The sequence below is a fragment of the Arachis hypogaea genome, chromosome 3 (genome assembly GCF_003086295.3).
Source record: "Arachis hypogaea cultivar Tifrunner chromosome 3, arahy.Tifrunner.gnm2.J5K5, whole genome shotgun sequence".
Taxonomy (NCBI): Eukaryota; Viridiplantae; Streptophyta; class Magnoliopsida; order Fabales; family Fabaceae; genus Arachis; species Arachis hypogaea.
The window spans coordinates 19,472,314-19,495,612 of NC_092038.1; the positions used below are offsets into that span (position 1 = coordinate 19,472,314).

At 28.8% G+C, this 23,299-nt stretch overlaps 2 protein-coding genes across 12 annotated transcripts; both read right to left on the reverse strand.

Annotated features, from left to right (window-relative positions):
* Positions 1-219: 219 nt before the first annotated feature.
* Positions 220-2,538, reverse strand: LOC112789733 (transcription factor MYB102). The gene is made up of 3 exons (XM_025831771.3): positions 2,342-2,538; positions 2,076-2,205; positions 220-1,073 (listed from the first exon to the last, which is right to left on the reverse strand). The coding sequence occupies exons 1-3, from the start codon at positions 2,472-2,474 to the stop codon at positions 335-337; spliced, it is 1,002 nt and encodes a 333-aa protein (XP_025687556.1). The 5' UTR covers positions 2,475-2,538; the 3' UTR covers positions 220-334.
* An 11,347-nt stretch (positions 2,539-13,885) lies between these two features.
* LOC112789734 (E3 ubiquitin-protein ligase UPL6-like) lies at positions 13,886-19,575 on the reverse strand. 11 transcript variants are annotated; one of them, XM_072232504.1, is made up of 13 exons: positions 19,372-19,575; positions 19,007-19,124; positions 18,613-18,693; positions 18,444-18,495; positions 17,997-18,093; positions 17,573-17,716; positions 17,082-17,165; positions 16,525-16,644; positions 16,005-16,331; positions 15,627-15,830; positions 14,976-15,122; positions 14,320-14,559; positions 13,886-14,185 (listed from the first exon to the last, which is right to left on the reverse strand). In XM_072232504.1, the coding sequence occupies exons 2-6, from the start codon at positions 19,083-19,085 to the stop codon at positions 17,573-17,575; spliced, it is 453 nt and encodes a 150-aa protein (XP_072088605.1). In that variant the 5' UTR covers positions 19,086-19,124; positions 19,372-19,575; the 3' UTR covers positions 13,886-14,185; positions 14,320-14,559; positions 14,976-15,122; positions 15,627-15,830; positions 16,005-16,331; positions 16,525-16,644; positions 17,082-17,165. The 11 variants fall into 11 exon arrangements, with proteins under 11 accessions (XP_072088605.1, XP_072088606.1, XP_072088604.1 ...); XM_072232505.1 differs by lacking the exon at positions 14,320-14,559; XM_072232503.1 differs by having other exon boundaries at positions 13,886-14,559.
* Positions 19,576-23,299: the final 3,724 nt, after the last annotated feature.

The following is a 23,299-nucleotide window of genomic DNA, read 5'->3' on the forward strand; positions in this document are numbered from 1 at the left end:
GAAAATGGGAAAGAAAAAGGAGAATGAAGCGTGTGATTTAAAAAATTATTATAACAATTTGGTTAAGTTTGGTTAAGTATTTTGTTTTGATGTAGGACTTTATTCTTATTTTAATTTAAAAATGTAAGAACGAAACTAAAATTCAAGTACTCAAAAGCAAGCAAAGATAAAAGTAAGAAAATTACAAATAATTTCTTTTAACTTTGGATGGCCCAAAATTAAAAAAAAAAACTAACAAACAAACAAAGTATTGGTATGTAGATACCCCCAAAGGCCGCCGAAGAGGTACAGATTTCATATATAGCTAAATGAAGTTATAATATATAACATTAATTTACATAAAATCACTAATATCCAGAGTGTCTGGAATCTGAAACTTGAATAATTCACTGCAATAGCTTTCTTCCTCTGCACTGCTATTCACATAGGTGGATGATGAATTCATCTGATTTGGACTTGACAGCACCGAATCATACCCAAAACTATTTTGGTTTGCAATATTATTATTGTCCAAATCCTGGTTCCCTATGAAACCAACTTGATCTTGTTGCAAAACATTAAAATTATTATTATTATTTTCCATTAAGCCCTCCACATTACCTTGCATTGTTGACATTGGTCTCTCAAAATGACCATGAGTAACAAACTCTTCTTTTGGTGCAACTAACTGATTGAGCTTTCCACTAAGGATTTGTTGTAGAATATCATTATTATTGTTATTAATATTCTGCGACGAAGATGAGGATGACGATGCAAAATCAGGGTTATTTTGGTCATTTTTTGTGGACATAAGAGTTGAAGGAGTTGTAGCAGCTGCTAATAGCTTAAGCAATTCAGGGTTGAATAAAAAGGGTTGAGGGTGAGTTAATAGGGCTTGGAGACTCAAAAGAGAAGAAGGGTTTGCAACGAGTGTCCTTAGAATGGAGGACACATCAAGAAGGTGATCAAGGCGTGGGGCATGGGTAATTGGGTCAATTCCCATCCGAAGTAGCCTCTTCCTAATGTGAGTGTTCCAATAGTTCTTGATTTCGTTGTCAGTTCTTCCTGGAAGTCTTGCTGCTATTGCCGACCATCTACACATGCCATCCAAAAAACAAAAAAACATAGGTTAGCATATGATATATAAATAGTGTATTGTGTACATACATAATGGAATTGAAATATACAATGATATATAAATGGGTAGAAAACAGATAGTTAACTTCACGTGAAGTTAATAGTTAAAAGTCGTTAAATAATTATTATTTAACGACTTTTAACTATCAATTTCATATGAAATTAACTATCAATTTCATATGAAATTAACTGCCTTGACCTTTTACCGTGTAAACTTGTATTACTTAATTTGTAGAAAAATGTTGTTTCTCTTTTTCTACCCCCTCTCTCTCCCCTAACATTGAAATATAGTGTGTACTCATTTATTTTGTGTGAATACCTATCTCCATTTTTTTAATATTTATATGATTCACGTGTCTTTTATATATATATATATATATATATATATATATATATATATATATATATATATATATATATATATATATATATATACTATTTGATCTTTTATTTCAGTTAAACGTGATTAATAAATTAAATATTTTACTAAAATTTTAAAAAATTCAACTAAAAAACCAATTTTTTTGGGGTCAATATTAACCAAATCTTTTGAATTATAAATTCTAAATTTTAACCTTAAAAATTCTAAATCTTCAAAAGAAATCAAGGTTAGAAAAACAATTTTATAATAAAAATAATTCATATTAATTACTTAAAATTTGATTTTCTATACTTGTTCAATTTTAAGTTGACTTGCAAGTGCAATTACGATACTAATATTGCAACGATAATTGTGACGATTCCCTATATTTAGGAGATAATTAGGATTCTTGCCTACTATTGGAAGATAAAATAGTGAGAGAGAATCGAAATAATTAGGGTTAATATGAGTATTGGGCAAGAACCCTAAGTAACCTTTGGACTTTGGAGTAGTATTTAATCTTTGAATAAGTATTATGCTACTTCTGAACATGGAAACTTGCTTTAGGAAATAGTAAAGAGGAAAATCATAGACTTACTTGTTTCCCAATACACTATGCAACTGAATAATAGCCTCCTCTTCTTCAAAAGAGAATCTTCCCCTCTTGATATCGGGTCTCAGGTAATTTGTCCATCTTAGGCGACAACTCTTGCCACATCTTTGAAGACCTGTAAATAATAATCAACCAATTCAAACTCTTAAATGTTAATAATAATATTAATATAATATATATAGTATAAGAAACACCATTGTAATAAGTTTAAAAAGAAGGCGGTGTTGATAAATGAGAAGGGATATATATACCAGCATTCTTGGGAAGGGTGCGCCAATTTCCTGGGCCATGAGTCTGAATGTAGTTGGTAAGTTTAAGATCTTCCTCGGGGGTCCATGGACCCTTCTTGAGACCATTCTTGTCACAACAAGGAACTCTTCCCATTTTTCTTTAATTCCTAATAAAAGCCAAAAGGGCACGTAGCTAAAAGGTTCCAAAAGTTTGGAAGTATTTTGGTTATGGTTGTAATAATGCATGAGAAGATCTATGTAGTGAGTTTTTATAGCATAAAATGGGTTGTAAGTCAAAATGATTTGGTGCCGCCCGTATGCCACATGTCTCTACAACCATGGTACACATAATTGTGTATACGAATGCAATGCTTATAAACAGTGTATGTATACATTGCATTTGCCTAAACGAGATTCTCACCCAGCATTCTTATTCATTATTTATATATTATCAACATTCAACAATAACAATAATGCAACATTATTGATCATTTAATTTTATGCACCATTATGCAATCATCATTTTCACTTTTAATTTTATATATAATTGTATAAATTAATTTCGATCTCTACCCAAAACAAATATATATATATATATATATATATATATATATATATATATATATATATATATATATATATATGGTGATGATGATCAAATGAGATTAAGCCTAACTATTTTTTGTTGAATTTTTTACTTTTATATACTGAAGTCAATATAAAATTTGTTAATATACTAGCTAACATCCTATTTTGGTCCTCCAAGAATTTTAAACCAGATATTTTAGTCCGCAACTAAAATTAATTACTCGATTAGTCTTTAAAAATTAATTTTGTCAGTCACTTAGATTCTTGACTCCGTCAACTCTAACGAAAGACAAAATGATCACTGACAACTTTAACAGGGGACAAAATGATCATTGACAACTCTAACAAAAACCAAAATGATCCCTGATCCCTTTATTCGAAAACAACACTGTTCTTTCCCAATTTTTTTCATATCTCGCATAACCCTAACATTCATACTCTCCTTCTTAACCTTCATAGTCTTCTTTTCCATCTTTTTCTTCCTCCTCTTTAGCTCCAAAATTAAGTCATGGTGTAATTGCCACACATGTCACACCTACCTCAACATGTCATGGACCACACACTTCCTAAATCTTTGTGGTACATCCACCTCCTTTGCACTTCACCCACCAGAAGCATCCACTTCTACGTTTTCGATAACATCACCTCCAATCCCGACAACGTCCACGACGACATCCTCAAGACCAAGTTCCACAACTACCCTAAGGGCATGCCTTTTTTCCACTCTTCGGCAAGCAATATAGATTGTTGAATATTAGGACATCATGAGAAGATTTTCCTTCAACATCGTATGCAAATTCTCATTTGAAATAGACACTGAGTGCTTCATTTCTTCTTTTTCGGAGTCCAAATTGACAGATAGTTTCGACCTCGCATCCAAGCTATCAATACAATGAGCAATGTCACCATTTCCACTCATATGAAAACTGAAGCGATTACTGAATATTGGTTCAGAGAAGAAGGTGAAGGAAACGATCGGAGTGGTGGACAATGTGGTCATGGAGATGATAGGGCAGAGGAGGAGGGAGATGGTAACGATGACAATGGATCTTAACAAATCAGACTTATTGTCTAGATTCATGGGATCCATCAAAGACGACAAGCAGTTGAGAGACATAGTCATTAGTTTTTTGAGTATGAATTATTGAGAACAAGTTGATGATTTTTTTTCTTGTGAACATTAAAGTTATAGAGTATGCATTGTGTAGCTTGAAATTACAGTGTTAGACTGTTAGTGTTATGCGAGATATGATGGAAATTGCGAGAAAATAGTGTCGTTTTTGAACAGAGGAGATCAGGGACTATTTTGTTCTCTGTTAGAGTTGTTAGGGACTATTTTGTCCTCCGTTAGAGTTGATGGAGTAAAACACCTAAGTGATACAAAGTTAATTGTCAGTAGAGATGTCAATACCACCCGAACCCGTGGTACCCACTCTGTCCCTACCCGCTTGGGGCGGATTTTTAACGGGGCGCATTTTTGGGAGGGGCGGGGCGGAGTCGGGTTTAGGTAATACCCACCCCTACCCGCCCCGCTATATATATAATATATATAATTTTAATATATAATATGAATAATATATGTAAAATAATTAATAAATGATTAATAATATTGTATCATAGTTAAATTTTTACTTTAATTTATGTTATGTATGTGACAATAATTATATAAATTTTAAAATTTAATTTTATTTATTGGATTTTAATAATTATAGGGGCGGGTAGGGGCAGAGCGGGTACCCGCAGGGACGGGTTAAAATTCAACGTTTTACTACTTTCGGGTAGAAGCGGGACAGGTTCTATGCGAAATGTTATACGGCAGAGCGGGGTTGGGTAGAACAAAAACCCACCCCTATCTACTCCATTGCCACCCCTAATTTTTAGAAATAAATCGAGTAATTAATTTTAATTAAGAACTAAAATATCTAGTCTAAAATTCTTTGAGAAGCAAAATGAGTATATACTCTTACTTTTATTTGTATAAGAATACCAAATTAAATTTAAGAATTTCACTTTACAAATCAAACCTAAATTTTAATTTGCATTGTCATGATTAATTCTATTTTTGTAGAAAGCCATATATGAGTAATATTTCGTACAGAAATAGATGTACAGAGTAGAGACACACACATATATATTATATATATACCCCCACTACGTAGAAGTTGCAATTTCTTTACAGCCATTGAAGCACGTGACATTATTAGAAGAAAATATATATGGCGGGGTTTTTAACATTTAAAAGGGAAAAGGACATGAAAAGGGAGCTGACCTTTTCTTATTGTAAAACCTGTGATGAGAAAATGCATGGAGGTTTGAACTCTTGAGTTTGACCTTTGTTTGTTTTAATGTATTGTGGGAATAATGGACGGTACGGTAGTTAAGTCCCCTTATCAACATTTGGAGAAAATATGAATACTCTATTCTCTTTGCTCTCTTTCTCTTTTCTCTTTCACTTTCGTTCTAGAGAAATGTTGTTAGATAAAATAATTTAAAATTATTTAATTTAATTTAACATTTATAATTATATATATCATTTAAAATTTTATATTTATTATATCTAATATTATGTATTTATTTTAAAAATAATTGATAAATATCAAATAAAATAATTTTAATCTGATTTTAGTTAGTTTTTACTATCTCTCAAACATTTTCGTTCTTTTTACTATAAATCACTATATATATTGCTTAGTTTATTGTAGGCTTTCATTTTCCTTGTTTTGACTTTCACATGTGTCACTTCTATCAAGGTTCAGATCTATGCCGCCTTAAGACTTTATATACCATTAGTTACTTGGTGTCTCTGTCTAATGAATCGGTTATTATTTCTCCTTAGAAAAAATTTAAAAGAGTTTAATTAAAGATATATTTTTTCAGTTAATATTAATTAATTTTTAATTTTATTTTTTATTTTAAATTTTAAATTTTTCAAAAGTTGAGAATTAAAAAATAATTTAATATTAGTTAATTAAAAATTAATTCCTTATATATATATATTTCATTTCAAAATGCAATTTGATAGTAAATTAAATTTTTAAATAAGTGGCAAATATAAGTTACAAGTGAAATTTAAAAAATGATTAAAAATATCTTATTTGTAAATAATGAACCAAACTAATTGTACAAGATTATATTTATTATTCATGGAGTTATTAGTGAAAATCAATAATTGGTGTTGCATATATATTTTTAAGTGAATACTCATTTAAAAAAAAATCAAATTCTAAAAAATGAACATTTTATTTGGAAAGAATGGAGTATAAGGACCAAATTTCATTTACTCCTTTTTCTTCGATTTCCTCGGATATGATGACTCCTTTCGCCATTCCAACCTCTAACTAAGTGTTATACATTAGCCTACAAAATGCACTCCATCCAAAAGTGTAGGAAACTAAATCCACACTATTTGATTAAGAAACCTAATAAATAGATTACCGTTGATGAATCACATTTTCGTTAAATATAGTATTTTCAATTGAAAAAGGTTAAAAAATTATTAATTTTATCATCATTTAGTCGTTAACTTTTTTTAATCGATAACTTAATTTTTTTTAGTCTAATAATCTGATAACATATTTTATTTTAGATTAAAAATAATAAATTTTAATTGTACTTTAATATTCCTCCTTTCAATTACTCCTTTTTCAACTATCATATTACACTTTAATCTCTTTCACAATACTATTAATCAAAAGTTATATTTTTTTTCCTAATAATATTATATATAATTAACTCCCAAAATTATATATCTCCATGCCATGTAATTAACGAATCCTGTATAACTGTGTTTTTTCTTGGTGGATGTTTTTCATGTTGGCCACGTGTCAACTTTTCCTTGGTGAGGATCCTTTAATAGAAATAGACACTGCTTATTAGGTACAAGTGTTGTTACCTCGTTCCACGAGTGAAGTCAGCGCCACCTTTTCGTTTTGAACATTTTTAGCAAGCAAGCTAAGCGATTTTTGCTTCATCTTAATCTTAATCTTAATCTGATCCTTGCTATGTATTCAAAAAGTCATTGAAAATCAGGTGCAAAAGTTCATCAACTTTCCATCTAACACTGTAGAATTTACAAGTCAATCACTATATTTTAGTTATTTCTTTCTTCAAAAGCTCGACATTTATGTTGCATTAATTAATATTTAATTTGCTTATTATTTGCATTGCTTGCGACTAGTGAAGTCCTTGTGCTTGAGTTACACATGGAAGGCCTTCTTTTTATGCATAGGAAAACAGAATCATCTAGAGGAGCCACCTTGTCCAGTAACTTATTGCCATATATGTGGTATTTAAGGCATATATATGGATTATAATAAGTTCAACTATCTTAAGTTACACTTGTCCGTTTAAACAAGTGTCGGGGGTTCAAATTCTGCGTTGTGTATACAGTAATTTATTGATTAATAATAGATCCTTATATAGAATTTCGATCTATAATAAATTAATTTTATCCTATCGGATTAGAGGATACTGCAGATAATAAAAAAAATTAAAAACAAACTATAAAATTAGTCATTTAAATAAAGTTTATGTTAAAATATAAAATTTAACGTATTTAAATTTATGTTGAATTTTATTTTTTGAATTTTAGTATGAATATAGCTTTTAAAACAAATATTTTTTAATATATAAACCGCTAAAGTCTATAAAAATTTATCAATTTTTATATAAATTTTTGTCTTGTAAGAGTTTGTGATGATTGTTAGTTTTCATATAAATCTCTACACCTTCTAAATTTTATGAAGAGTAATATTAAAAATTGATTTTTTTTCAATTAATATATATTAGTTAATTTGATTAAAATTATTTTATTAAATTTTATATCTTAAATCATTAATTCTTAACCCTAAATTCTAATGTATATATAAATCTAAACTCTATAGTTAGCTAATATTGACTAAGTAAAAATTAATTATTTATATTATTTTTTGAAAAATATTAGATGTCAAATATTTTTTATTAATATTAGTTAATATTTTGAGTTAATAATTTATTTTTATATTATTAAAATTTAAAATTTAATATTAAAATATATTTGTTGGCCAAATATTGGCAAAAAAAATTGTTACTTATATAATATTACTCTAAAATTTTACACTTATGTATATATTGACTACTGTATATATTACACCTGTATAACATATTTAATTAAGAGAAAATATAAGGAATTAATTTTAGTTAATTAATATTAATTAATTTTAGAATTTATAATTTAAAATTTAAAATTAAAGACTTATGATTTAGATTTGGTTTGGTAAAATTTTTATTTTTTAAAAGTACTTTATAAAAACTATCTTTTAAAATACAGCTTTTTAAAAATTATTGTACTTATGTTTGGTAAAATCAGATTAAAAATGATTTCTAATAAGCACAAACACCATAATTATTGTGTTTGATAGAAACAGCTTTTAAAACTTAAAAAAATGATAATAAACATATTTATAACAAAAAATCATTTATTTTTTTCAAATTTTTTAAAATTTTATATAATATTTTAAAATAAAATAATTTTAAAATAAAAATTCATAATAAACATAAATATAATAAATAAACTCTTTTATTTTTTAATTGTAAAATTTTATATAAGTATCATAAAAATTTATTTTATCCTAAACATCATCATTAAAAATATGAGACTATTGGTTTAAATATTTACTTTATTGTACTAATATAAATAAAGTTATCATTAGCCAATAATATATATATATTGGCTCACCTTTTACAAATCACAAAATTTACATATGTATATACATGTTATTATTATAATTTTGACTAATGTTCATACAAGAAAAATTTTATGATTGGTTTTCATAAACCAAGTCATTTTCTTCACATTTCAAAGAATAAATAAAAACAAATAAACATAATAGATCTATTGAAAAAATACAAAAACAACGCACAAACAAATAATATAAATAGATAAAAGTTCATACTTAATATGTGATAGAGATATATTTGTGTTGAAATTTGTGAAAATTAGGTTAAAAAATAAAAAATATATGAAGATTTTGTTAGAATTTGTGAAGATTAGGATAAGAAGTTAAAAATATATGAGGGCAATATAATAGCGGAAAATATGTGCGAAAAAATAAATAAAATTTGATAAATACAAACCAACTTTAAAAAGTTTCTGTTTATGTGCTTTCAAAAGTACCTTAACTTTTAAAAGTAATAAACACAAACACTTGAACTTTTTAATTTACCGAATATAAAATGAGGTATTTATTTTTAAAAGTACAAACACCTCTTAAAAAACATTTACCAAACCCAGCATTAGAATTTATATTAAAAATAAAATTGATGTTCGTGGAAAAAATGTGGCGGATAAATCACTTATGCTCTATTAAAGGGTTACATAAGAGCGCTTTTCCCCCTATCTAAGCATAAGATCAGAGCTTAATTAGCAATACGTAATGATGAAAACTGAATAGTACAAATATAATAAAATGTTATAATAACTTATTATATAATATTTGCATTGTCTCCTTGTTTGGCGCCACAGGACATGTATATCCAAGTATTGAACCTTTTTTTTCTTCCTTTCACTGGAATTAAAAAAAAAACTAAACAATTTTATTTTAATCGAGTGGGGACGCTTTCCAAATAATAAAATACGAAAGTTGTTATATAAAGCTAATTAATTTTATATATGCCTGGTTTTTAATAGTGTTTCGTGTCTGGGGAGAAAGGTCATCAACAGTATTATCTAGATTCTAGATAGGAAATATATTAGTTCTAAATCTTAGTTGCGTTGCGGGAAGATAGATAACGATAGTGCGTCACCGTATCTGTATAGAAATGTTATCAAACTTAGGTCTTAATTAATATTATTTTAATTAATTAATTAATTATATTATAGATATTTGAATTTGACACATTGATGACAGCATTATGCATAATTGCTGCTGCATTTGGTAATTACTTGGCGCAAAATGAAAAGATTATTGATGTTGACTAAACTGTGGTTGTTATGTGAATATGTTGTTGTATGGTGTCCAAAACTCCAACGAACTTTGAATCCTTCATGGTTTCGTTTCATTCATGTGTTCTTCTTCCAAATTAAAGAATTTTATTTTTATATTTTTGTATTTTTTATTCAAATTTTACTATTAATATAAAACAATTTTATACCACGTAATGTTATATCAGTAAGAATATTTTTTTTTATATTGACCGTAATCATTTTAAAAAAATAAATATAATTAAATTATTTTATAATGCATTAAGAAAGTTTCATGTTGAAGCACGATTTGTATGAAAGAATTTTTAATTGATATACAGTTTATAACGTGAGGACTAGAATAACAGGATTGGAGAAATAGCTCCAAATTATTCGGTAGACTTTAATTTGATTTATTTCTTTTTTATTTTATATATATGTATTTATTTATGTAAAATATTATATATATATATATATTAAAATTATTCTTTAAAATTAATTATTAATATATTTATATATAAATATATATTATTTAATTTAATTTTAATATATATTTATATTTTAATATATATTTTTTATTAATAATTAATTTTAGTGTATCTACCATCATTATTATTTATGATATCGGCATGCAAATGGTGTAGAATAACATAAGGCTGCGTTATGCGCCTGTTGTCGGTGGTTATGCTAAGGTTTGTGAATGAAGATAGATGTATGACACGTGGTTCATCAAGTCATCAAGATTTGGTTTTGTTTGCTCTGCTGGCGTTTATTTGGCATGGTGGTGCATGGTGGCATAACTACACGCCCATCAGCAAAGTCTCGAATAGTCTTTAAATATTTTAATAATTATATAGTTTTGGTAATATCTTTTATTTAAATAAATGAGTAGATAGAAATGTTCTTCAAGCGCATATTGAACGTGCTTTAGAAGTATGAGCATTTTTCTCTTTTAGAAAAATAGTAGTGCTATGATACTATGTGTGTAGAGAGATAGAACTTTATGCCAAGAGAGGAGAGAGTCATGAGGCTGAAATTGTCTAAACACAGTAAACAGATTCATTAGCATTACTATAAATAGTTATAAGAGACTAAATTTTTAAAATAGTCTCTCAGATTAAATTTTTACACTAATTTTATTCTTGAATTTTCAATTATATTATTTTAGTCTTTAAAATTAAATTTCGAACTCCATAAAATTTTTTAAATTTATTTTCGATCTGAGTCAACAAATCAAAATGCTGATCTAGCAAGTAATTGTCATGGTGGATATGCCATACGACATCGTTTAAAATTTTGACACCTAAAGAGAGCAAAAAGTCACCGTTTATATGAATGAAAAGAACAAAACGTTAGAAACATATGTGTTTTGATTGCTCACAGCCTTCTTTTTTCTTTCTCTAACACCGAACATTTAGACTCCCTCTTCCTCTGACAATGATAAAGGCTTAGTGCGATGGTTTAAGATTTGCGAGTTCGATAGTTTTACGGACTATTAGTGTCGCCGTAAAATTCATAGTGTCATTATTGAAAAATCACCATTGTTGTTGTTATTGAGGTGAGTACATGGTGACATTTTTTTTTTTTTGACAATCATAGCTTGATTTTCAAGGGTTCAGCTGGCTTTCTGTTTGTTTGTGATGGGATATTTTCATCATTAATAAAGGTTTAAGATTTCATATATTGTTCTGTTAGGAGATGGATTTTAATCATGCTCTATTTTTGCTTAATGAAACAGAAAATTTTTTTTTACCAGCCATAAAATGCAATCTATTGATTATTGAATTTTGACCATGGTTATTAAGTTAACATGTACAATTTTTATTTCTGATGCAGATGAAAAATCTAATTGACATTATGTTCCATCACGGGATAGCTTTGAAAAATATGAAGAAGAAAGAATGGTTTATTCTCATGATAAAAAAAATTATTTGGGTGATATTGATAAAGATACATTAGATGTTTTCTATATTAGGAATTACTATAAAAGGTTTGGGTATGACAAAAAGAAGGAATGTTAGTGGCTTGTTCCGGATAGGAGTTTAGAAGTTGGACTCAGGAGGTTAAACAATGATGGACAGTTAAGGGAGATGTGTTTTTTTTACTAAGAAAAATAACTGTCTGGTTGATGTGTTCATTGAACATGAAGTGTCAACACCTGAGATTCTAAAAGAAAAAGAGGTTGTGGTATATGCTGATGATCAAGTAGGAGATGTTGGTAAGGAAGTCAGGGTCATTACAAACACTTTTATCCATGCTTATCATAACTTGTCCCCTCCAGTTACTGATCATAAGTCCTGTGCTGATCCAAAATTAATTGTAGAACCCAACCTTAAGTCCAAGAGCATATATTTTGTTCTAAGAATCAAGAACTCACCAACGTCAAACTTAAGTCTAAGCCTAAGTCAATTCTGAAACCCACACATAAATCAACACAATCTAAAACTAATCTGTCTAAGAAGTATTGTCTGAAGTCTGAGGTCTGTTCCATGTCATATAGTCGTTTTTACATCTATCGTGGCAGTCACTTGCCAATCAGCACTCCAATTTGCTGATTCAGGTCGAAAATAGACTTTGAGACTTTAATAGAGTTTAGAGTTCAATCTCAAAGACTAAAATGGTGCAACTAAAAATTTATGAGTGAAATTGGTGCAAAGATAAATCTAAAAGATCATTTTAAAGATTTAGTCAGCTATATAGATTAGTATTAATAAAAACAAAATTAATTATTGGACTATCTTTGACCAAAAAATAATTATTGCGGTATGTTGAGTCTAAAAATAATTTTATAATTATTTGTAATAATAAATATTTAATTAATTATATTAATTGATTGATTAATAATTTAACTTAATATATTATAAAATTTCAATTTTAAATTTGATATAAATAATACTTATTTCGTGTCAAATTAAAAAAAATTATGATCAAAATTAGAAAAAAAACATATAACAATAATAATAATTATGGACAGTAAATAATGGATAGTTGAACACATTCCTTTAATTGAGACATATTTAAAAATAATAAAACATTATAAACAAAATTTGAAGAGCGCTTGAAAAGGTACCTGTTGGCTATAACAGAAAATAAATCACGTTATTAATAATGATCCAATCAACTGCAAATGCTAGTTAAAAATTTGTTTTCGATATAAGAAAAAGAACAAGGTTTTAAGCAAAAATAAAGAGAACAATTCAGAAATCAAACACGCATCATTTAGTGTCTTTTTTTTTTATTTTGGTTTGTATTTAATATTTTATTTTTGAATTTGTCTAGTACGAAGAAAAAGGTATATGATCATTTAAGAAAATATTTAAAAAAATCTTTAATTAATAAGTCATAAACTAAAAATAACACAACACAATTTCAGTTTGTTCTAAACTTTTCAATTTTGGTGTGTTCTATTTTGAAGAGTTTGTTTGCTATGCGAATTAGTTTATGAAGTACGGTGTAGTACACAACTAGAAAATGGATTAATATAGACAGATTTAGTCTTTATTACAGACGGATTTTTAGTTACCGATAAAATTACTGACGGATTTTGTCCCTCTGTAAAAGCTCCGTCGGAAATTATTTACCGACAGTTTTTTTTCGTCAGAAAATTACCGACGGATTTTTACCAGTTATCGACAGATTTTTTCTTTGTAATTACAGAAGAATTTTTAGACAGATTTTCCGTCTATAATTACAGACAGATTTTCAGACAAATTTTTCGTCTGTAACTACAGACAGATTTTCAGACAGATTTTCCGTCTGTAACTACAGACGAATTTTCCAACAGATTTTTCGTCTGTAATTTAAACTTTGAAAAATCATCCCACACTCTAATTACAGACAGAAAATTCGTCTGTAAATCCGTCAGTAACATAAAATAAAATTTTTTTATTTTTCTAATTACAAAATAAACTTGTTTTCATACAAAATAAATATAAATTTAATGAATACAAATTTTCATCTAACTTATATTCAAATATTTATAATATTTCAAAAAATAAACAAGTTTATCGTATTATCAAACTAAAAGAAAGGTACTATAATAAACAAGCAAGTCAATAATATAATTCAAAGCATAAAGAAAATGTATTGATACATCAACTATAATCCTCAATATATTTTTCAACCATACTAAAACTATCAACGATACTAAAAGCTGTGTTATTCTCCATATTAAAACAGAAATTGGAAAACACCAAAAATCTCCATATCAGTTAGACCTCAGTTCCAACAATCTCTCAGGTGAAATCTCAGCTTCTCTTGGAAATCTCAGCTTCTCAACTATAATCTCTGCTTGTTCCAGCTGCTTCACCACATCTTCGAACACACCAGGGCAACTCCTATGTATTTTAATTTGCAAATGCCATTCAAAATTGCAATTACAATTATTAGAATTCAAGTGTTTGTACAGAAACTTATCATTTTTACCATATTAAAAGTTAAAAAATGTTTGAACAGCATAACAAATACTAACCTCACTCTAAATAAGTTCTTAGCACAGGAAGAAGAAAAAATTAAGCACAAAATAGAAATTGAACAACTTAGCAGAGAAGAATTAGAAGAAGAATCAAATTCCAGATCTCAATCACAACCACCGCAGCACCAAGAAGGATCAATAGATATTACAGATTAACCAAAATTACATCATATGGATATAGAAATTACAACTTCAAGAATTCAACGATCTTCTTCAATAACTAAAATAGAGAATTTTCTGCAATACAAAATGTTGTTCAAGCAAAATATCAATTATGGAACAAATCTACAAACTAAAATAATAACGCAAAGGAATGTTCAGGAGCAATAAACAATATCAGAACTTTTAAGGTGGCAACTAGAATTAGATTTAGTGTTAAATAAAATAAGAGAAAAAGACAAATACCATTTTTACATTCCTCTACCTGTTAGTTTATTCATGATAGTTTAAATAAGAGGGGGGGGGGGGGGGGGACAGTGAGATATTTACAGAATCAACGTTAAATAAAATAAGAGAAAAAGACAAATACCATTTTTACATTCCTCTACCTGTTAGTTTATTCATGATAGTTTAAATAAGAGGGGGGGGGGGGGGGGAGGGGGGAGGACAGTGGGATATTTACAGAATCAACATGATACTTTAAATATTCATGCCTTTTCTTCAGTATCATCAAAACGCTGGGTAAGCCGTGCTGCAATTTCTTCTATCTCTGGAGGAGAATACTTCAAGTGATATATCTTTCCAGTAATAGGATCTAATCTCCGCCCTACTACTCTCTCGACAAGAATATCTTCAGAAACCTGCAAATTCAATCATAAATTATCATATACAACTAATGGCTCCTAGTATTTATATCATATACAACGTCAAATTAAAAGATTACTTGTGAGCTTGCAACCTCGGACAAATTTGTGAATGAATATGATATATTATGCTGAATATAAATATTTGACCTTAATATGATATAAATATTCAAATAAATTCATAAACAGTATAAAAATAGTACAGTAACAAGAATTAAAAACATTTGAACATTAATTTTGGAGTATATACTCTGATGGAATAGTTAATTGACTGGCTACATTTTAGGCGGCACTCATTCAAGTTTCTAGCACCACCTAAAACCTTCAATTCCTTCTAGGACAACAGGATATATAGTACGACATAGTATATATAAGCACTGAAATCAAGCTGTGTTTCTAAAGTTAAAACCTTATGATCTATCTTAAATTCTAAACAATTGAGATATTTTCTTTTTCATATCCAAGATTCATGACAGGAACATTGTGAGTTTATGACAATACCTCATCATCAAGGAAGACCAACAACTTCTGAATCTGGCTTTGCCAAGATTATCAACAGTGACATTTCTATCTGATCCGTTCCCCCTTGATAGCAAAACTATAGGCCATCCAGCAGCTTGAAGCTTCTTGCATAATCCTAGAACAAGATTGTTTTTTAAATTTTGCAACTCTAGCATACAATTGACAATGCTGTTTTCATGAAACCTACACCAATAAGATCATGTCAAGTTAACTGGTGCTGAAGATCAGCTTGAAGTTAGAACAATAGAAAAGAATACTTCTTTTTCTTTTTTCAGGACCTGATAAACTATCAGTTATTTCAAAATAAACTTTGATAAACTGCAAAAAGAATAAATTTAGGCAAGATTAGTATGTTACCTCTGATATAGATTGGATGAATTAGGATTCAGAGGAAAAATGCCATTATGTCCATTATCCCCATGTGATGCAAGTTTTGTGATTTGTTCATGTGAAAAACAATCCAAAACAGCATTATCCCCATTCTCAACTCCCTTAAACCCTTTCTTCCTAATCTCTCTTAAATATGCTGGTGCTAAACACTGTATTCAAACCAAAAGCCTTTCCAAATTTAACAGCCATGTGACTAAGTCCACCAAGGCCAATCACTCCAAGAGATTTTCCGGCTGCTCATTCATCTTGAGGCAAATCATTGGTGAATAAACAGTATAAAAACTGCAAAGACTCCTAAACAAGTAAAAACATTCCCGTAAGACTTCTTTCAAGTATGAAATATAGCAACTGCAAAAAAAGTAACCATAATTAAGAGACTTAAAAGCTAGAACTCAGTCATCATGTCATGAGGTAGAAATTGTTTAAGATATTTTGTAGTATATTTTGTTTAAGATCTGAAAAATCAATTTTCTGTAGGCATATGTACCTTAATAGCTCCTTTCGGCCCTTTCTTTGCATAATCAACTGGCGTGTGGTTATTTTCAATGGAGGCAATGCGGCCAATGTCAATGAAGTCTCTAGAAGGAATACAAATTGGAGTCCCAACCTGTCAAATAAAAGATATTACATACAAACTCATAGAAACCATGAATCACGAAACAAAATAGAATTAACAAGGCTCCTTCATTATACTAACAGTAGAACCCAAACAGATAAAGTCGGTCTTAATGGTAAAAAAATTCTTTCAAGATAAGGCTTAGAGATCTCAATCAGAGCAACAATTGGGTTGACTGAGATCACTCCAAAAAATAATGATGCAAAACAACCATACAGAGGTAACCATTATCCAAATAAAATTCAAGCAGAGTAGATTCTTACAGAGAATATTTTAACCCTGCTCGTAAATGGTATCAAGAAAGGGGCCTGTTTCAAAATTTCGTTTGCTTGTGTGTTTTCTGTTACAGCCTATGGGAAAAGGATTATACAACTAGCAACCTAAACTTTTGTTCATATAACCTTAAAAATCATTGATAATAAAAATACCTGGGAGATAAAAATGTCATTCACCCCATCAGCATGAAAATCATCGGGGGATGTAAACTGCCGCCTGTTGTTCCAATCTTGCAGCTTAGGGAAGTAAATCAAAACACAAGTGAGAAAAAAGTCATTGTATTGTAAGGTTACTCATAGCAAATGCACATGGATTTCGCTTTCAGGAGCAACAAAGATCCCATAACACAGATTATAAGACTAAAGAAAACCCAAATAATTTAAAAAAAAATCAAAAAAGCAATTAGAGATGAAAGAGTGGGAGTAGAAGATATCCAGTCTAACTGCTTATTAGTGATAGACACTTGCTGAAATTCTCAGAGGAATAGAGCAAATAAGCTATAAACAACACCCTAGCTTAAAGCAAAACCCTAAGAAACACCCTTTGCCACATAAATGATCTAAGAATATAATTTTCCTAGAATAATAGTAAAAAAGAAAAAGGAGGGGAAAAAAAAGATATGCAACCTATGGATTATCTCTACCTATGAAAGAAGCTCAGAAACCACAGTGCTAACCCTCTGTTGAATAGCTTCAACAGACTGCCTCTTACTAGCTGAATTGGCTGAAGCAGATTTCAACGAATTAGGATTTGTGGTATGATTTACCCACAGCAGCTGCCATAAAGCCTGCACAAACCGAAAATTGTCATGAAAAAGTTGTAACTGCAAATACATTTGTAATTGGAATTTTAGCAGAAACCCTGGGCAGCTTTACACTATATCCTTGGCTTAAGAGTTAAGACCAACAATTTAGAAAAGGCATGACATATTGGTCTCATATATATAATGAAAATTTAATACACCTTATTTCGGTGCCAACTCTGTATCTGTTAACAAACCTTTTTTCTCTAAGGAGTTCAATCATAAAATTCTCAATCTTTCCTACAAGGATAGATAATAATCTTACCTGTCTCAATATAATGATAAGGCTTCTGATATCCTTCAGTGACAGTGGCCTCTCATGCTCATAAAATTCTTCATTATCAACTATCATAAGCATGTGCCTGGTAAGAAAAAAAACTACTTAAGTATATGCTTAAATAATTAAAATCAGTTAGCACAGTGTAAAATATCAAATATTTTAAGAGGAGAAAAAAGGAGACAACAATGAGCAAGAGAATATAGTCTGTGAACCCATACAAGCATTTATTGAAGATGACCATGGTAAAAATGTCTTACTTGTAGACAGGACCTAAAAATGCACATCACTGAATATGAAGATAAGTAATTTATAGAAAAACTAAAGGGATAAAATAAAACACATTCTTGTAATGTAATGTATCGTAGAACAAAGGGATAAAAATGAAGGTAAAAGACATCACAGTCATTGTATCAAACATGTGGTGATCATTACCCCAAGTGGTGCCAATACAGAAGGCCTTCTCCTTCTGCACTTCCAAACACTCCTGCCAAATAAATAAATAAACAGGGAGTTTAAAAACGAATTAGAATTAGTATTCATAATTTAAAAACTAATATCTCTCAAGCCAATCCACGAATTGAATTTAAAAGGTCAAGAGAACCTTCTTCATCAAGTAAATTTACTTCATCTGCCTCACGTAGTTCTCTGCAAATATACTCAGCAGCTGACCTGCCAAAGTCATCTTCCAAAGCCATGCATGAATAGATGACATTGATCAGAAATTGAATACATCAGCAATACATAAATAGATATCTGAGTAAAATACATTTACACTCACCTACTTTTAGAATTGTCCCACCAATGGGGATGGTTACATGAATCAAACAGCACTACAGTACTTTTTAAATCATACTGACACATATATTCATTTTTTGTTTTTTCTTGCAATAATTTAAGTTCTTGATTAAGCATATTAATTCCAACAACAAACAATGCCCAAGCATAAAGCACAATCACAACAACTATAGAAATTCAGAGGTAGGGTCTTCTTCTACCTGCAATGGTTTGGGAGAAACTCCCAGCTAGAAACCTTGCCATGACTTCCATTCTTCCAATCCCAAGGGAACATACCATCGAGAATGAAAAAAGTATAAAATAAAAAAAGCCGCAAATCTGAACAACATAATAATTCAAATCAGTTTCAGCTTCAGCTCGTAGCTACTCTTCTGATCTAACAACAACAACAACGATAGAACAATCGGTAAAAATAGAAAACCCAACGAAATGCGAACGTCAAATGCGGAATGCGCCAGATGCATTGCCAATCAACGAATCCCTCAAGACGCAGCAAAAACAAGCGTAGGCGAAACTAACATTCGGAAATCCAGAAACAATGATCTTAGAAACAGAAGAAGGTTACCTGGATCGACGAGAACCCTAGAAATGACGGAATCGGAGCGGAATTGGGGAATGGAAGTGATCTGAGAGCAATGCCTGTGGAGAAGAAGGGGCGGGAGCTTAGGGTGATGCCATCAATGGCGGAAGAGAAAACCCTAGTAGAAGAAGCAACTCGGTGACGGAGAGAGGAACAAGCTCATTTGATATGGGTAGAGTATATATGGATGGAGTGGATAGAGATAAGATTAGGGTTATCTCAATATTTACCGACGAAAAATTTAAATTACAGACGGATTTTTTATCTGTAATAATTTAATAAAATGGACTATTTTGTCTATTTAATTACAGACAGATTTTTCGTCTGTAATCATTTCCCATGAAAAAAAAATTAATTTTTTTGACGGAATTATCGACGGATTTTTTTCTTTCTGTAATTTATGCTAATCCATTTTTTTGGTTTTCCGATAAAAAATCTCTCTAAAATTCCTTTTGTATTTCCGTGGGATAAAATTCGTCGGAAATATCTGTCTGTAATAACTAGTTTTCTAGTAGTGGTACTTCGAAATTTGTTATATAAAACACAAAAATTTAACTACGATAAACATAAAATTTGAATTAATCTCCACGCTATATTGTAAGATAGTTTGTTATTGACAGTTGTATACCTAAATGAAAGCTGATAAGATATATTCACTATATTATGTTAAAATAGTCGCTAGTTCTATTTGTATAAATCTTAATCCCCAAAATTCACAGACATTAACCCATCTTGTTATGTGGTGTTATATTGGTGCTGCGTATCCTTCTCAACTCTCATTAACACTTCTATATTGTTCGGTTTATAAATTCTTGATTCAATGTCATCATTTTTAAACTTTTCACCGTGATAAAAAAACAAATATCATTGAATAATTCTTCATCTACAAATAAAGAATGATAACAGTCAATCACACAACGCACTCTTTTTTTTTTGTTAGCTTTATTTTTGTTAACAATTTATTTATGATTCAGCAACAAAATTTCAAAACCCCAATCACTGTTTTAATTTATAAAAAATATCGTATCAGCAAACTCTATCCTTTAAATGAACTAAATAAAACAAGAATTCTATCTATTCTTCTAAATTTGCATTTGGCCATGTCAAAACATAGCATCCAAATTTTTCAACCAAAAAAACATGCAAAACCTTGTAAAACCCTAGCAGCAATTATACCTAGCACAAAAATCTTAACCCAAAACCAACCAACATTCAACCCTAATCCCCCCAGCAACTACACATTCATACAAAAAAAAAAAAAAAGAATTGGTGTAATAAGGATTCGTAACACTTTCCCAGAGACAGCGCCTACCACAACGGTGCAATGGTAGCCTAGAGATCCAGACCAACAAGAGCAGTCGCACTCTGTGCACGGTCACCGATGATTACTTCCTCTATGCTTTCAGTGATCGAAGCTTCTTCGTCTTCTCTTTGTATTTTGTGACTTTTTGTTTCTTTTGAGTGAAATGAGAAGACCACGGTGGTGCAACGATGCCCTAGAGATTGAAATGACCAAGTGCAGTCGCAATCTGTTATGCATCGCTAATAATTTCTTCTTCCGCCCATTTTTAACAATCGGAGCTTCTTAGTCTTTTTTTTTTGTGTTTTGTTTGTTTTGAGTGAAAAGAAAAGAGTGGTGAGTAATGGGAGCTGTAACAAAATGGAGATGAAGAGTAATAGGGGCAGTAACAAAATATGAAATGGCGTCATATCTATCACTGTTAAGTTGTCACTTAATGCTACACGTGAAAAATTGTTAATGGAATGGGTTAAATATTTGACGAAAAAACAAACGAAATTGATGTTAAATTTTTAGGGGATTAATTTAACTAAAAAATTATTTGAAAACAAAAATATCGATAGAACAATTTTTCAGAATCAATTTGACCATTAACCCATTTATATAAAAGGTATAACAGTTTAAACAAGAACAATGTCATATAACTAACTAAATTTATTATTTTTACTAATATTTTATTAATAAAAATATTTTTATACTAATTTTTAAATTTTAAACCCTTTATCTTAAATTTTAATAGTATAAAAATAAGATGTTAAGTTAAAATATTAATTAATATTGATCAAAAGTGTTAGTCTCTAATATTTTTTCTTTAAAAAAAAAATTAGTCACACAGCCATTTATATAATTTTGTTTGGGCTGTTTGATGAAATTTTGTTTTCGTCGTTACAATACTCACAGACCTAATTATTAAGCTTTATTCTAGTTTTAGCTGGAATTTGAACTTAATGCAGCTTTTTAAGAGGTTGTCAAATCTGTCATCTGAACTAAACTTAAGCTCTGTAGTGTGATGAGATTTAATAGCCATTTCATGCAACCATTTATATAATTTTGCACGAACACTTTGATAACTTTTTTTTAAGCTAACGTGAATACTACTATAAAAATTTTATAATTATTTTTATATAAAAATATTTTTTTATTATAAAATAATAAATTGTATGGTTTGATTTTGATATATTATAAAAATATTATTTTTTTAAAGTGCGATTAAATAAATAAAATATACTTTTAACACAAAAATTTTCTTAAAAAAATATTTTTAGCATATTCATTTGATTAAGTATTTTTTTTAATCATTACACTACTCAGTATCTGCTCACTCACACTCAGTAATGGATCTAGACCATTTCTAAAGTGGAAAAAAAATAATATAATAAAATAATAAGAAATATTAATATTAATATATTTAGATATTTAAATTTTGAAATATACTAATTAGTCAAATTTTTAATAAATAAATATAATTAATACATCTAAAAGTATTTTAATTTAAAAATATTTTTTATTTTAATATTTTTAATATATTGCATGAGTAGTACATTTATTATTAATACTAGTGCTTAATCAAATATTTAATATATGTCAAATTATATTTTTATTGATTATTTTTATATGATGCAAAAAAAGAATAATAATTCAATAACTAAAAAATTTATTAAAAGTATACCTCGAATGAACTAATTTAAAACTTTTACTATTTTTTATTTTGGTGTTTGAATTTTCACTAAAATTATGTAAAAGTGAAACAAAAAACTTGTGAAAAAATTTTTTAAATTAAATAACCATAATTCTCTTTATATGTAGATATAGATAAAATAATATCTTTTTTTATCAAATAAAGATTCAATTAATTTTTCATCCTTTCGATATTTAATTGCAAAGTTGACATTTTATAATGTTATGGTAAAAATTTTTTTGTTGAAAATAATATTCAATATATAAAAAATTAAATTAAACAAAACAATAAAAAATAAATAAATCATATATATTATAAAAAATATTAAATACTAATAATTTTATTTATATTTAAAAAATTAAGCTTAACTTTAAGTAATTAAATAATTAGATTATCATTATTTATTATTTGTTTTAAATTTATATAATACAATATTTTTTTATCGTTGTATTAATATCTAATAATATAAATGTTTTAATTAATTTTTTTTGAAGTGCAAGAACAAATAAATTATTATAACAGAGACAATTATCTATACACATATACTTGTTATTATTTTTTAAAAAACTCAATGGAGGCAATTGCCACACTAGGACAAGTAGATCTGTCTCTGCATTCATACTATAAAATTATTAAACCTCATCCTAATTTTAGCTGAAATTTAAATTTAGTGTAATCTTTTAAGAGAGAGCCAAATCTACCATCTACTCCAAGTTTCAACTGCGCAGTTTGATAGATTGAGTCGCTGCTTCAGTCTCATATAACTTTCCATGTGACTTCATAGAGTCATCGACTTTTTGTAAAACTTAAGGCCTACTGGAGATTATATTTTTAGATTGAGTTGTAGAAATTGAAATTTGTTTTTGGTGTAACTGTGTAAGAAGGCCAGGTCCCAGATCCCAGATCCCAAAGGGACCCAGTAGCACAAGATCCCC

Excerpts from the sequence above, each read along its gene's own strand:
- LOC112789733 (XM_025831771.3), bottom strand. The coding sequence starts at position 2,474 with ATGGGAAGAGTTCCTTGTTGTGACAAGAATGGTCTCAAGAAGGGTCCA. Across the intron at positions 2,206-2,341 it reads CACCCTTCCCAAGAATGCTG|GTCTTCAAAGATGTGGCAAG; the intron begins GTATATATATCC and ends TATTATTTACAG. Across the intron at positions 1,074-2,075 it reads CATAGTGTATTGGGAAACAA|ATGGTCGGCAATAGCAGCAA; the intron begins GTAAGTCTATGA and ends TGGCATGTGTAG.
- LOC112789734 (XM_072232505.1), bottom strand. The coding sequence starts at position 19,085 with ATGGTATGTTCCCTTGGGATTGGAAGAATGGAAGTCATGGCAAGGTTT. Across the intron at positions 18,094-18,443 it reads CTGTATTGGCACCACTTGGG|GCACATGCTTATGATAGTTG; the intron begins GTAATGATCACC and ends TTTTCTTACCAG. Across the intron at positions 17,717-17,996 it reads TTATCATTATATTGAGACAG|GCTTTATGGCAGCTGCTGTG; the intron begins GTAAGATTATTA and ends CGGTTTGTGCAG.